This window comes from Nymphaea colorata, chromosome 2 (assembly GCF_008831285.2).
Source record: "Nymphaea colorata isolate Beijing-Zhang1983 chromosome 2, ASM883128v2, whole genome shotgun sequence".
Taxonomy (NCBI): Eukaryota; Viridiplantae; Streptophyta; class Magnoliopsida; order Nymphaeales; family Nymphaeaceae; genus Nymphaea; species Nymphaea colorata.
Window position 1 is genome coordinate 27426049 of NC_045139.1, and position 12073 is coordinate 27438121.

At 38.4% G+C, this 12073-nt stretch overlaps 1 protein-coding gene across 13 annotated transcripts; it reads left to right on the forward strand.

Annotated features, from left to right (window-relative positions):
* Positions 1–3376: 3376 nt before the first annotated feature.
* LOC116247901 (pentatricopeptide repeat-containing protein At5g57250, mitochondrial) lies at positions 3377–10342 on the forward strand. 13 transcript variants are annotated; one of them, XM_050076111.1, is made up of 6 exons: positions 3377–6810; positions 6904–7560; positions 8014–8083; positions 8221–8259; positions 9775–9900; positions 9985–10342. In XM_050076111.1, exon 1 carries the CDS (start codon positions 3571–3573, stop codon positions 6625–6627), a length of 3057 nt encoding a protein of 1018 aa, XP_049932068.1. In that variant the 5' UTR covers positions 3377–3570; the 3' UTR covers positions 6628–6810; positions 6904–7560; positions 8014–8083; positions 8221–8259; positions 9775–9900; positions 9985–10342. The 13 variants fall into 13 exon arrangements, with proteins under 13 accessions (XP_049932068.1, XP_049932066.1, XP_049932065.1 ...); XM_050076109.1 differs by having other exon boundaries at positions 9995–10342; XM_050076108.1 differs by having other exon boundaries at positions 6904–6995; positions 7197–7305; positions 9775–10342.
* The last annotated feature ends 1731 nt before the right edge of the window (positions 10343–12073 follow it).

Sequence of the window (12073 nt, forward strand, 5' to 3'; positions counted from 1 at the left end):
TTGTGTTGTTTGCCAACCTGCTTGATGCAAATAAATTGATAACCATGTTACCTACATCATTATGAGCTACATCTCAATATTTTTGGTAAAATAAGTTGGGATAATTCGGCCTTGCCGAGTTCTCACCATTTAAGCTGAACACTGCACTCTTTACTTCTTCCATTGTCACTAGCTGCAACAATTCCTTATTTTCCTCCTTGTGACATTTTTTGATAGATTGAGATCAATGAACAACCTTTCGATTGCCTCATCCTGATTTAGAAGTCTTTTTAAAGTAATTAGTGGCTGCCCCAACGATGTCCTCCATGATCTCAAATTTCTTCCCATCAACTACCAAGGCTGTTATATGGTTCATGCTATAGTTCGTCTTCTTGTGATAGCCTAAAAATAAATAGCATTTTGATTACCTTTGGATATCCACCTTGCTTTAGCCTTGTTACACCCTAGTATGCCTTTATTTTTAACATTATCTGGAGCTCTTCCTTAACTCTCCCTTCTTCATCACTGGCCCACAAGTCAGCTTCCTCTACTTTCTTTTGGAGTACACAGTCTCTGCATTAGTTGACTAGCTTTAGAGCTGATGTTCCCCAAAACCTGGTAGTTCCAAACAAATAGCTTTAGAGTAACTTCTTTGAGTTTGTCAACAACTCTCAACATAGGGCATCTCTCTCCAGGTTTAGGCCAACATATACTAATTATGTTTCTAACCTCCTGCAGCTCCACCCAAGGTTTAATAAACCTGGACCTTTTCTCGTGCCTAATATACTAAACTACATTCTTAAAATTGTCAACACGAGACATGTATGGTCTCATGATGGCCGAACAAGTAACTTTATGGCAGAATTACAACCCAACAACTATTCCACTCTGATTGTTGAATGCCTAGTCGAGTTTTCATTGCACTAGACTCTCACTTGCCCACTGGTTAGACCAAGTATAATTGTTGTTCGGATCAATCACCTTAGCAGAAGCACAAGTTCCTATGAACTCATTGATGTATCTGCAAGCTTGGCTATTAGGCAGACGGCCCAATTTGTCAGGAACACTTTTTATAGCATTAAAATTACTAAAGTAGATGACTATATTGTATTCATCATAATGGCATCCTCAAGATTAAGTAGGCACCTTTTTCTATTCACTTTTTTGGTGACATGTATACCCATATAATGGTGATCGCTTGGTTGAACTCTATTGAAACAAACCTTCCCTTCATTTAAAACCTACTCATTGACCAATCTACTAGCTCAATCTTCTTGGGTCCCATAAACACAAACACATAGTTCTAACAATCCCATTGCCCTGGGATGCATTGTTGGCTGCCTATACATCCTTGATTATGAAAGCTGGACAACTAATTACAAACTCATTAACCATTGCATAAAAAAAGAAAAAAAGAAAAAACAAATACAGACTTTTCTTTCACAAACAATGAGATGAGGTCAAGTGGGGTAGCTACCCTCACCACCCGATCACATTCCATGAGCAAATCTTCATTCTGGTAAGATGAGCAGGTATTTAGATGAGGCAGTTTCTACATCCATTTCCTAGCCCCTCACCATTTCCATTAATTCATCTACCGAGATAGGCAGAACACCCTGTCAATTGTCATTATTTTATTGGCTTTTCCTTTTTCTTTTTTTTTTTAATGACCAACATCCATCCTATTCCTGCATCATTCTCGGTATTTGGATTGAGTCTATGCAATGGTCATCTCATCTTCCCAATATTATACTTCAGCTTGGCAAGCTGTCCACCGACTTGCCTTTTCTTTTCTCTGCATCCCCCTCTGCTTCATCCTCACTCTCCTCTAAGAAGCAGATCTATCGACCTCCTTTTGGGGTTGAGGATTAACGATAACCTGAAACCTAAACCAGGGACTGGCTTGATTTCACTTTATTAGAAAGTAAGGCAGAAAAGGAATGGTGAAACAATGAACGAGAGGGAGTACCAGGACTAGGCCTGCTTGCCCCACTAGGATGTTTCAAAGAGTTCTCTCTCCCTTAGCATTGAGCAACTCTGTGCCCTTTTTCTTATGAGCACCAATTTGTATCTCCGGTTCAGACAACTCATGTTGTTGCCTTCATTGCTCCCATCCATCGATTTCTCATTATCTCTTGTTAGACTGGAGACATATAGACGGTGCCATCTCAGACTCTCCTCGCGATGATGCCCCAAGTTTCAAGCCTCCTTTTTTCAAAAGGATTTTAACTCTGTCCCAAGGATTAGGGGGGTCCATGCTTCCTATTACTCATCACACCCCTCATCTTGCACACTGCTTTCATATGGGTTATTGCCCCACGTCTCCTATAGAATACCATTGTGGACTCATACACTATCTCTTGAGACAATGGTCGATTTTCCCTAAATTTGAAGGAGACAATAGGTTTCAACTAGATCCCCCCCAATCAAAATCTCCAAAGCAATCTCGACTTAACTTTTTCTCCCCCAAGCTATGGAGCATGGATCTTTAACGATGAAACTTCTATCCAATGCTTTTTGCAAATCCCATCGTAGGTATATTTGTTCCTGAACTTCACTAAAAGATTTGGGAGCTGCACCCAAATCAAAATCGTTTGAGACGGATTGATCTTCAGTTCCTCGTCTGGATGCCAGTAACTAGCGATTAGGGTTCGACCACCAACTATCCAAGCCTTCTTCCTAAGGACCACATGAAGGTTTTCCCCAACTTAAACCTAATAAGGAATCTGCCGTTTCCAACGATAAAAAACTTGGGGCTCTTCACCATCGACCAATAATGCCTTAGATATTAACAAACAAAGGAGAATACCACCCCCCATCTGCTACTTCCCTCATAGAAACTCACAATAGTAATGAATCTAAACGGCTCCTTCAGCCGTTGGTATACTTCTGGGTGAAGGGAAACCTCCGGTATTACATCAACCTCCCTCCCACATCAACCGACGAATTTCCCGGCATTTCTTGCATCAAACACTCTTCTGGCAGTCTCAGTCCATCCTTCATTGACCATCTTGGAGATCCCTCACGAGGTTTGTCGCACCCCATGTTTGCAGGAGATCAAGAGTTCAGTAGCTAGGATATGAGAATTCAAGCCAATTAGTAAACTCATGCCATACTCAGTTGCACATATACGTGTAGACAAAATTCAGATTAGCTAAACTAAGAATAACTTTAATGTAAAACTCGACACAAGATGTGAATGTAGCTGTCCATTGAATCTCACTTGCAGCCGGATCCGACTCAAATGAATTCAGCTTTGCCTTGAAGGATGCCCAACTTGGATCCGAGCCTTTTAGGTTCCCAGAGAGAGCTGCTTTGATCTGCATTCTTAACCCTCACCGTACTCAGGGAAGGAATCCAAGCCCAACCTTTGTAGCTCAATCTTGGTCGTCCGTTTGAGATGGACAGCGGAGAGAGCGAATATGTTTGGCCTCGGTTTTTCAGTTCAATTTGGTCCTTCGATTACAGAATGGATGGTCCAGGTAAATGAGGTCGCTGGCCCTGACGCAGCGGCGGCCCCAAACCACCCAGCCGGTTCCCTCAGTCCTCGCAAACACGTACACACTCCCTCATCTGTCTGTCTGAAGTCTGATGTCAAGAAGCTCTAGCCGGTTGTTGTTCTACCGCTGTTCAATAAGCAGATCTCCCGCTAATGTTCCCTCTTGCTCCTTCAGGCTCTCTTCTTCTTCTTCTTCTTCTACACATGCCTCTCGGTCCATCTTCGGCCATGGTTCGATACCCGCCATCCAAAAGTTCGAGGAACACGTACTCTCTCTCTCTAACAAACACGATCCCAATGAGGTTATTGGCATTTATCGCGAATGGGTAACTCAGAAGGTGCCATTACGAGTCCGCACGGCTTCAATTTTGACGTGGGCTCTCTTAAAGCAGAGCAATTTCGAAGAAGCGGAAGATTTCTTAGTGGCCCAGATGGAGAATTTGGAGTTCTCTCCTTCCATCGGTATGTGTAGTTCTCTGATTCGTGGTCTTTGTAGAATTGGAAAACCAGAAAGAGCAATGGAGTTTTTGAAGAATCAAATCACTAGAGGAATTATGCCCAATAGTTTCTGTTTCAGTTTGTTGATTAATTCTTTAATCAGTCGTCGAGAGATGAGTTCCGTAGTTGATGCTTTTGTTGAAATCGCTGAGAAAAGAATACGCATTGACAACGTTGTATTTAGTTCAGTTTTATCTTGTTACTGTAAGATTGGGAAACCAGAACTAGCGACGGAGTTTTATGAAAAAATGATTGACGTTGGAGTTAGGCCAAACTTAATTACGTATACGGTTGTAATGAATGCACTTAGTAAACTGGGAAGGATGGAAGAGGTTGAGAAGTTGGTGAGGATGCTCGAGCAGGAGAAATTGGTGTACGATCTTATTTTTTACTCTAGTTGGGCTTGCGGATACGTTAGAGTGGGTGCCTTGGATTTGGTGCAGGTGTTTCAGAAACATAAAGAAATGAAGGCATTAGGAATCAAGCCTGATGTAATCAGCTACACTATTCTAATTGACGCTCTTTGTAGATTAGGGGAAGTGGAGAAAGCTGTAGGTTTCTTGCATAAAATGTTTATGGGTGGCGTAAAGCCGAGTTTAGTAACTTACACTGCGGTCATGCGGGGTTTCTGCCAGAAGGGTAAGTTAAATGAGGCATTTGATTTATTTTATAAAATGGAAGAGTTTGGTTTACAAGCAGATGAAGCTTGTTATACAACTTTAATGGATGGATTGTGTAGAATTGGTGATTTGGATCAGGTTTTCTGCTTGCTTGAGGAAATGGAGTCCAAGAAAGTTCCAGTAACACTTGTTACTTACAATGTTGTCATGAATGGGTTGTCTAAAATTGGTAAAACAGAAAAGGCTGATGAGATTTTAAGGGGCATAGAAGCCGGTGATGTATACACATATACCACAATTTTAGATGGATATTGCAAAGAAAAAAATGTGGAAGGCGTATTGGGGACAATGCAGAAATTGGATCAAGCTGTTGTGGCTTTAGATTTAGTAGCATGTAATGTCCTCATCAAAGCTTTGTGCATGGTGCACAAACTTGAAGAGGCTGAGAAGATTTTCAAGAAATTACCTTCAATGGGGCTCATTGCTAATTCGGTTACTTATTGTGTTCTTATTGATGGGCTTTGCAAGGGTGGATGGATTTATGAAGCATTTAAAACATTCAACGATTATAGACATTCTATTATAATCCCTGCTACAACCAACTATAATTGTATGATTGGAGGTTTATGCAGGGAAGGAATGTTATCTTTAGTGGTTGAGATATTTGCTGAGTTGGTTAAAAGAGGATTAGTTCCTGATACTATTACCTATATGTTGCTGTTAAAAACACACTGGAAAAAAGGCAGGACAGATGATGTCTTCAGGATTCTTCAATGTATGAGAGACTTAGATATTGAGGAGCAGACCTTTGTCTGTAATAGCATGATTATTTGGTTTCACAAGCAGGGTTTATTTCGAGAAGCATTTGAAGTGTGCCAGATAATGATAAGGAAATGCTTCACCATAACTAGAAGTAACTATTCATCAATCATTAAAGGACTTATGCGCAGCAATGACCGCAGAAATGTCCAGCAGCTGTTGAGTCGGTTTCTCAAAGATTATGGGATTATTGATCCTAAATTATGTGGAGCTCTGTTTATATATTTATGCAAGAAAGATGTCAAAGATGCTCTATCGTTTCTTGTCAGGATAAGGGAGGATGGTGTGCAGGCAAAAGTTTCAACATTAATTCTTAGGAGTCTAATGAAAGAAGGTAGAACTCGAGACGCATATGCACTTGTTCTTGAGGCTGATGGTAGAGAAATAACGATGGATGTTTTCACTTATTCTAAGTTAATTGATAGTCTGTGGAAGGAAGGTTTCTTCAAGCAGGCATTAGAACTTTGTTTATGCATGGGAAAGAGAGGGATTTATCCAAATATTGTCACATACAATGCAATAATCCATGGTCTTTGCCAAGAAGGTTGTTTGCTTGAAGCTTTCCGTTTGTTTGATGCTTTAGAGAAAAATAATGTACGCCCCACAGTCGTTACATATTCTTCTCTTATAGCTTCTTTAACTAGAGAGGGGCTTATGCAAGATGCACGTCTATTTTTTAGAGGGATGGTCCATAAGGGTTTGACCCCAAACATTTTCATCTACAACTTACTAATTAATGGTTACTGTAGGTTAGGCATGCTGGATGAAGCCTTGGAACTACTTCTTGATTTGGAGAAGAGCAGCATTGAGCCTGATTATCACACTATCAATGCCTTGATTAAGGGATTTGGCCAAAGAGGAAATATGGAAGGCGCATTAAGGATTTTTGGTGAGTTTATATCGAAGGGGATTGCACCTGATTTCTTTGGTTACATGGTTCTTGCAAAGGGTTTATGTGCTACTGGCAGGATGGAAGAGACAAGGACTATTTTGGTTGATATGCTTGATAGGGGATCAATGATGAGTTTGATACAAGATTCTTGTTGTGATCTTGATGCTGCTGCCTTGGTCAGTCATTTGGCAATCTTATGTGAAGAGGGAAGCATTAAGAAAGCCATAAATTTACTAAACCAAGTGGAATCCTTAATTTTGAAATCTGGTGTGTCAAGAGGTGGAGCTTTGTTAGAAAGCTTTGGATGGGTCTGTGCATAACAGGGACACTTCATACAAATTAGAGATGTGAGATCCAGGTGGACCTACAATAGTCATCTGGTGCTTTGCAAGTCACTAAATATTGTGCAATAACATATGTGATTGGTTGATGTATCTGAAGCAATTGGTGTAAGAAAGTTGGCCAAGTACACTTCTCAAAGGGTGAAACATGAAGGCAATGAGGTATCAAGCATATTTTTTCAAATTCTGATTATAACCCGACTATTTTCTTTTGTTGGTTCAAAGCAATGAGCTGTTTAACATCTTTTGATGTAGGTTTGTTCTCTATTGGAAATTGCTGCTTTTAAAGGTGATTTGATGATATATTAGATTGCATCCTTTGTTAAGTTAGTCTTAAGACTTAAGAGGTACCAGTTTTATTCTGTGTCTGCTTATTTGATTAAATTCTCTCTCTCTCTCTCTGTCTCTGTCTCTCTTTCTCCCTCTCTCTGTGCTTATGGTATGTATCCACTACCCATCTACGTTTGTGGCTGTGCATGTACATGTGCGTAGAAAGATTTTCAGGCTTCACATGATGACTGTGGTTCCTTTATTTTTTCACATTCTAGTTTTCAGGATGCAATGTTATACAAGGACAGAGATCCAGGAAACAATAGAATCTGGAAACTGACCTGGTTGAGCTATAGAAATGAAGCCTCTGCTAAGCAAAAGCAGAATGTAGCAATTCTCTCCATATTATTCTTGTGGCATATCATCCTGTGCACATTTTGAATGTTCTATTCTATTCGCCAACTAAATCTAAAGATTGACAATTATTTTGTTTTCAGTAAGGTTTTGATTGCCTCTGTAACTTTATTTTCTGAACTAATACATTAAATCTGATTTGTTCTCATCTAATGTTGCAGCCAGGTGCTGATGGCTGCAACTGTATTGCAGATGAAGATTACTTGTCACTTTATTCCATTTTCACAAGTATTGTTTTTTTGGGAAAATTTCAGCAAGGTTTTTCTATGGTATTTTTCGGCAAAGTTGTTCTTCTCATGTAAATATCAAGGAAACCTCAGCAATTTTTAAAAAATAAAGAAAAACAATAAGAATAATAAAAACATTTAAAAATTCAAAAAAACAAAAAATATGAAAATCTTGCAATAAATCAATAAAAATCACGATAAATTTGAAAGATTTTCACTTTTGCGAGAGCTTCAAATGTCACAATTTTTTTCCTTTTTTTCATTTTATTTGATTTTCTTGTAAATATCACAGGTTTTCGAAAATCTCATGATATCTGTGACACTGCTTTATTCCTTGTCAGCCTATTGAACAGTTTGCCTTTACTATAGTTCTCTGTTTTGCTTTGAAAGGTTGGATTTACATAAATTATGCAATAATATAAACATACTGATGTTTTTTGACACGGTCTTGCAGATGCATGATCCATTAGGCATATCAAATTGGTCTGTGATGCATGTAGATTGGTCTGAAGTGACATATGAAGGTAAGGATGTTAGCTATAAACTCTTCAAAAATATGACAGTATGAGCTTGTCACCATATTCTTTTTTGATGGTTCATTGTTTTGAAAACTATAATAACGGCTCTCGTCATAATACATTTTGATGTCATGCTCTTGCAGCTGATTGATGAGAAGGAACACATTTCAAGTGATGAGAAGGTATGGCTGTATGGGGCAAACTTAAGTGGAAATGGTTGCTGGCCAGGTTTAGTGTCTATGCTACACAGTCATACTTTGAGTTTGTTTTAGTTTAACATCAGTATTATTACCACAACTTTTGCAAATAGCATTTGTTATATGTTGCGGAAACCACGAGGCTCAGTTTTTGAGGTAAAAATATTTTGATGATGTCTTTTTGGTTGTAGATGTGAAAGTACATTGGTTCTCTGCGTGACCCTTTCTCCATTGTCTTGGCTTCTGCTGATCCATGTGGAAGTTTTCCTCTTTTCTGTAGCCATCTCATGCTGTTCTGTTCTTCGTCTATAAATTTGGGGAAAACGTTGACAATAAATCCTTCTATAAATAGTGTGAGCGTTGGTTTTTTATGTCTGAAATCACTCAACTGAAAGAATAGAGATGAGTGCTTGTAGAGGGAAGTTTCAGCAGGTAAACAGCAGCCTCAACAATGGCGGGAGGCGCGCCCTAATCCTTCATTAAGATATAATAATTTACATGGCAAGTACATATAACTGTAGTTACATAAATTACAATATGCCACCACCTACTAAGAGTGCATGCCAAGAAAAGACGCAAGAATATGATGACGACTGGATCGGGTATATAATGGACCCAAATCCAGTGTACAAAACATAACATGACTTTTCAGGAAGCACTTAAAGCAAAGTGGGACTTCTGATTCCTTGGATTTGTGTTTGCAAGTGAGAAGCTGGGGGCATTCCAGAATTTACATAATAAATATTGTGAATATTTTGAATTCTTAACCAAAAGAATAGAGATGAGTGGTTGTAGATAGAAGTTTCTGCAGTAAACAGCAGCCTTAGCAATGGTGGGAGGCTTGTCCTAATCCTTCATTAAGAGATAATAATTTACATGACAAATACATATAGAAGTAGTTACAAAAGTTAGAAGTATGCTGCTGCCTACTAAGAGTACACGCCAAGAAAAGACGCCAGAATATCATGGTAACAAGATTGGGTAAATAATGGACCCAAATCCACTCTACAAAACATAACACGACTTTTCAGGAAGTACTTAAAGCAAAGTGGGACTTCTGATTCCATGGAATTCTGTTTGTAAGTAAGAAGCTGGAGTTATTCCAGACTTTAACACAATAAATATTCTGAATATTTTGAATGTTTAGCAAATGGATAAAAATGTAAACTTAGTGTCTCCATGTAATTCTTGTCTCATTTGTTACTGTTATTTTTGTGTATGTTATTCATATTTTAAGTTCTTTTGCACAATGCAAGTCACTGTCCTGAAATATCTCACAGATGACAAAATTCATATATTTGACAGTCTACTCGTATTTTCTTCACTCAACAGTTTGATCACCAGTCATAGACTCACAGGAATTATATTATGTTTCTCAAGCTTGCTCTTATTATTTCCTTTCTGCTATTTGCTTTTAAGTCCTGTTCGGCTTTCAAATGTGTCCTGCCATTTAATATTCTCGAACTGTATGCATTCATTGATATCTGTTTTTGTTGGCAGAAACAAAACTCTAGTGCCGTGTCTGTGCAATGGAATGAAGCGGCCACAGTATTTCTTTGCAAGAAAGTTCAAGCCAGAGGCAGTAGACAATTTAATCAAAATCTTCTCTAACCAGACATCAACTATGTAATTATATCTTGGCTGATATTCTTTAGATCATTTTGCTGACTGCTCTCCCTTCTAAACCCATAAGCTCTTAATGGTTTCAAGCTGGTCACAGAGATTGAAGTCGCCTGCATATGCAACTGAGGCCTAAAGGAATCGAACTTCCAAATTGCAACTCAGAGGCCTAAAGGAATCGAACTGCCAAATTGCAAGTTCAGATTCCTCAGCAGGGTTTTCACCACCTCTCCTTATCATGCTAAAATGCTTATTTTTAGCCAATCATTTGGAGCAATTGTTTGATATAATTGATCTATTGGTGGTTAAGATTAATTAAAATTGTAATTTCGTTCCTTGTTTGAGTCCCAGTATAGTGGCATAACAATGTGATTAGTTCTTTGACGATGTAAATATATTCATGCATTTTCCTTTCCTAGATCACAATCCATTTACTTCTCTTTTTTCCTGTTCTGAGCATCTGATGGAACGGTCTTGGTTAATCGTGCACTTCGAATTCCTTTCCTCTTCTTGCATGTAATAAAGGTTTACTTTTTACGCTTCAGTGTATGACGTGGGAACTGATTATCTGTGTATTGAGTTAGAGAATGATCTGCTGAGATATGGAGTTCCGATGTAATTGGCTTGAACCTTCTGACACGAGCGTCATTCACGTTGTCTAGGGGCTGCAATAACGACCTTCAAGTTGATGCCCGGTAGTTCAATGCCGGGATCTGTCTAGGTGCTGCCTTATAGCTCAAATCAAGCAATCATGTCCATGATATTTAAGTTTAATCAGTAAACTTAGTCCCTTACCTATCGTATAACTATGTCTAGATTTTTGATAAATCTGTTCAATGTAAGCCATTTAGGAGCTTTGTCGACCTGTGTTGTCTGGGAATGGTCATGTTTAATGTGGCATTTGGATGACAACATAAAATCAGGTTTTGAAGGCAAACCTAGTTTTGTCTCCAAAACCAAGTATTTGGACTGCGTAGATGCCATTTATAAGCTAGTTTGGGGAAATCCTAGTTTTGCAAAAACCTGGGTTTTGTAAAAGGAAATGAAAAAGTTGAATGCTCAGTAGTAAACTCATATCACCTCCTATTCCGCAAATGAGGTAGAACATGGTACAAGAGTCTTGGTTCCTTGAACTCATTATGCTTCTTATAATTCCTTCAATCTAACACATTTGGTCTTAATTCATTTTTGTGTTGAACATAATCTTATGAAAAGTTACATTTAAAGAAAAGTACTGGAAATATGCAATGACTAATGAGCTAAATTCCTTAGAAGAAAGGTATGAGATATGGTGAAACTTTTTGGCTTAAGAGCATGCCATTGGTTGTAAATAAGTATATAAAGTTAAGGCAAAGGCAAATGGGACAATTGAATGCTACAATGCAAAGATTGGTTAACGATTAGGTTAGTTTGGAGTTGAAACGGATTGTTGCTCTTGCTGCACAAAATAGCTAATATACGAACGTTGCTCATAGTGACCTAACCAAGGTATTGAGACTTACAGCATTTAACTGTGAAGGGTGTATCCTTAAGTAATCATGGTGAATTATTCATAAAACATCTATATAGATACTTTGACTTAGAAGGAATGATTTGCAAACTAAATAAAACATTATGTGGTTCAGCAAACCCCAAGAGCATAGTATGAAAAAATATATTCTCCAAAAAAAAGTTAGAGCTTGAACTTATCGTGATCCAACTTTCTTCATGTCCTCAATATAGAAAAAGAAGTGCATACTTCTCATCATGTAAGTAATATGATTCTTACTTATTATGAGTTCATAGAAACTGAAGTTACAAAAAAATTGGCTCAAATTGTTGAGGTGAAAGGTCTTGGTTACTTGAAGTACACCCATCAACTAGAGTATTATACATCCATCGTTTGCAGTCCAAAAGAGTAGCGACCATGATAATCGAACTGATGGATCAACTTTCACTAGCCCACCAGCTTGACCAGCTACACTATGCCCCTTCGGTTATAGCTAAGAGTTGAGGTGGGCATCAGGACGGGTACCCGTTGAGTACCCGGCCTGATTAGGCCCAGGCCCGGGCTAGAGAAAACCGGCTCGGGACAGCCCTACAGGTACCCAATTCAGCCCAATAGATTTTAAATATTATTTTTTAATTAATAACATATATTTTATTATTAAAAACATATTTTATATCCAAAAGAATATAT

Coding starts and splice junctions, on each gene's coding strand:
- LOC116247901 (XM_050076110.1), top strand. CDS start 3,571: ATGTCAAGAAGCTCTAGCCGGTTGTTGTTCTACCGCTGTTCAATAAGC.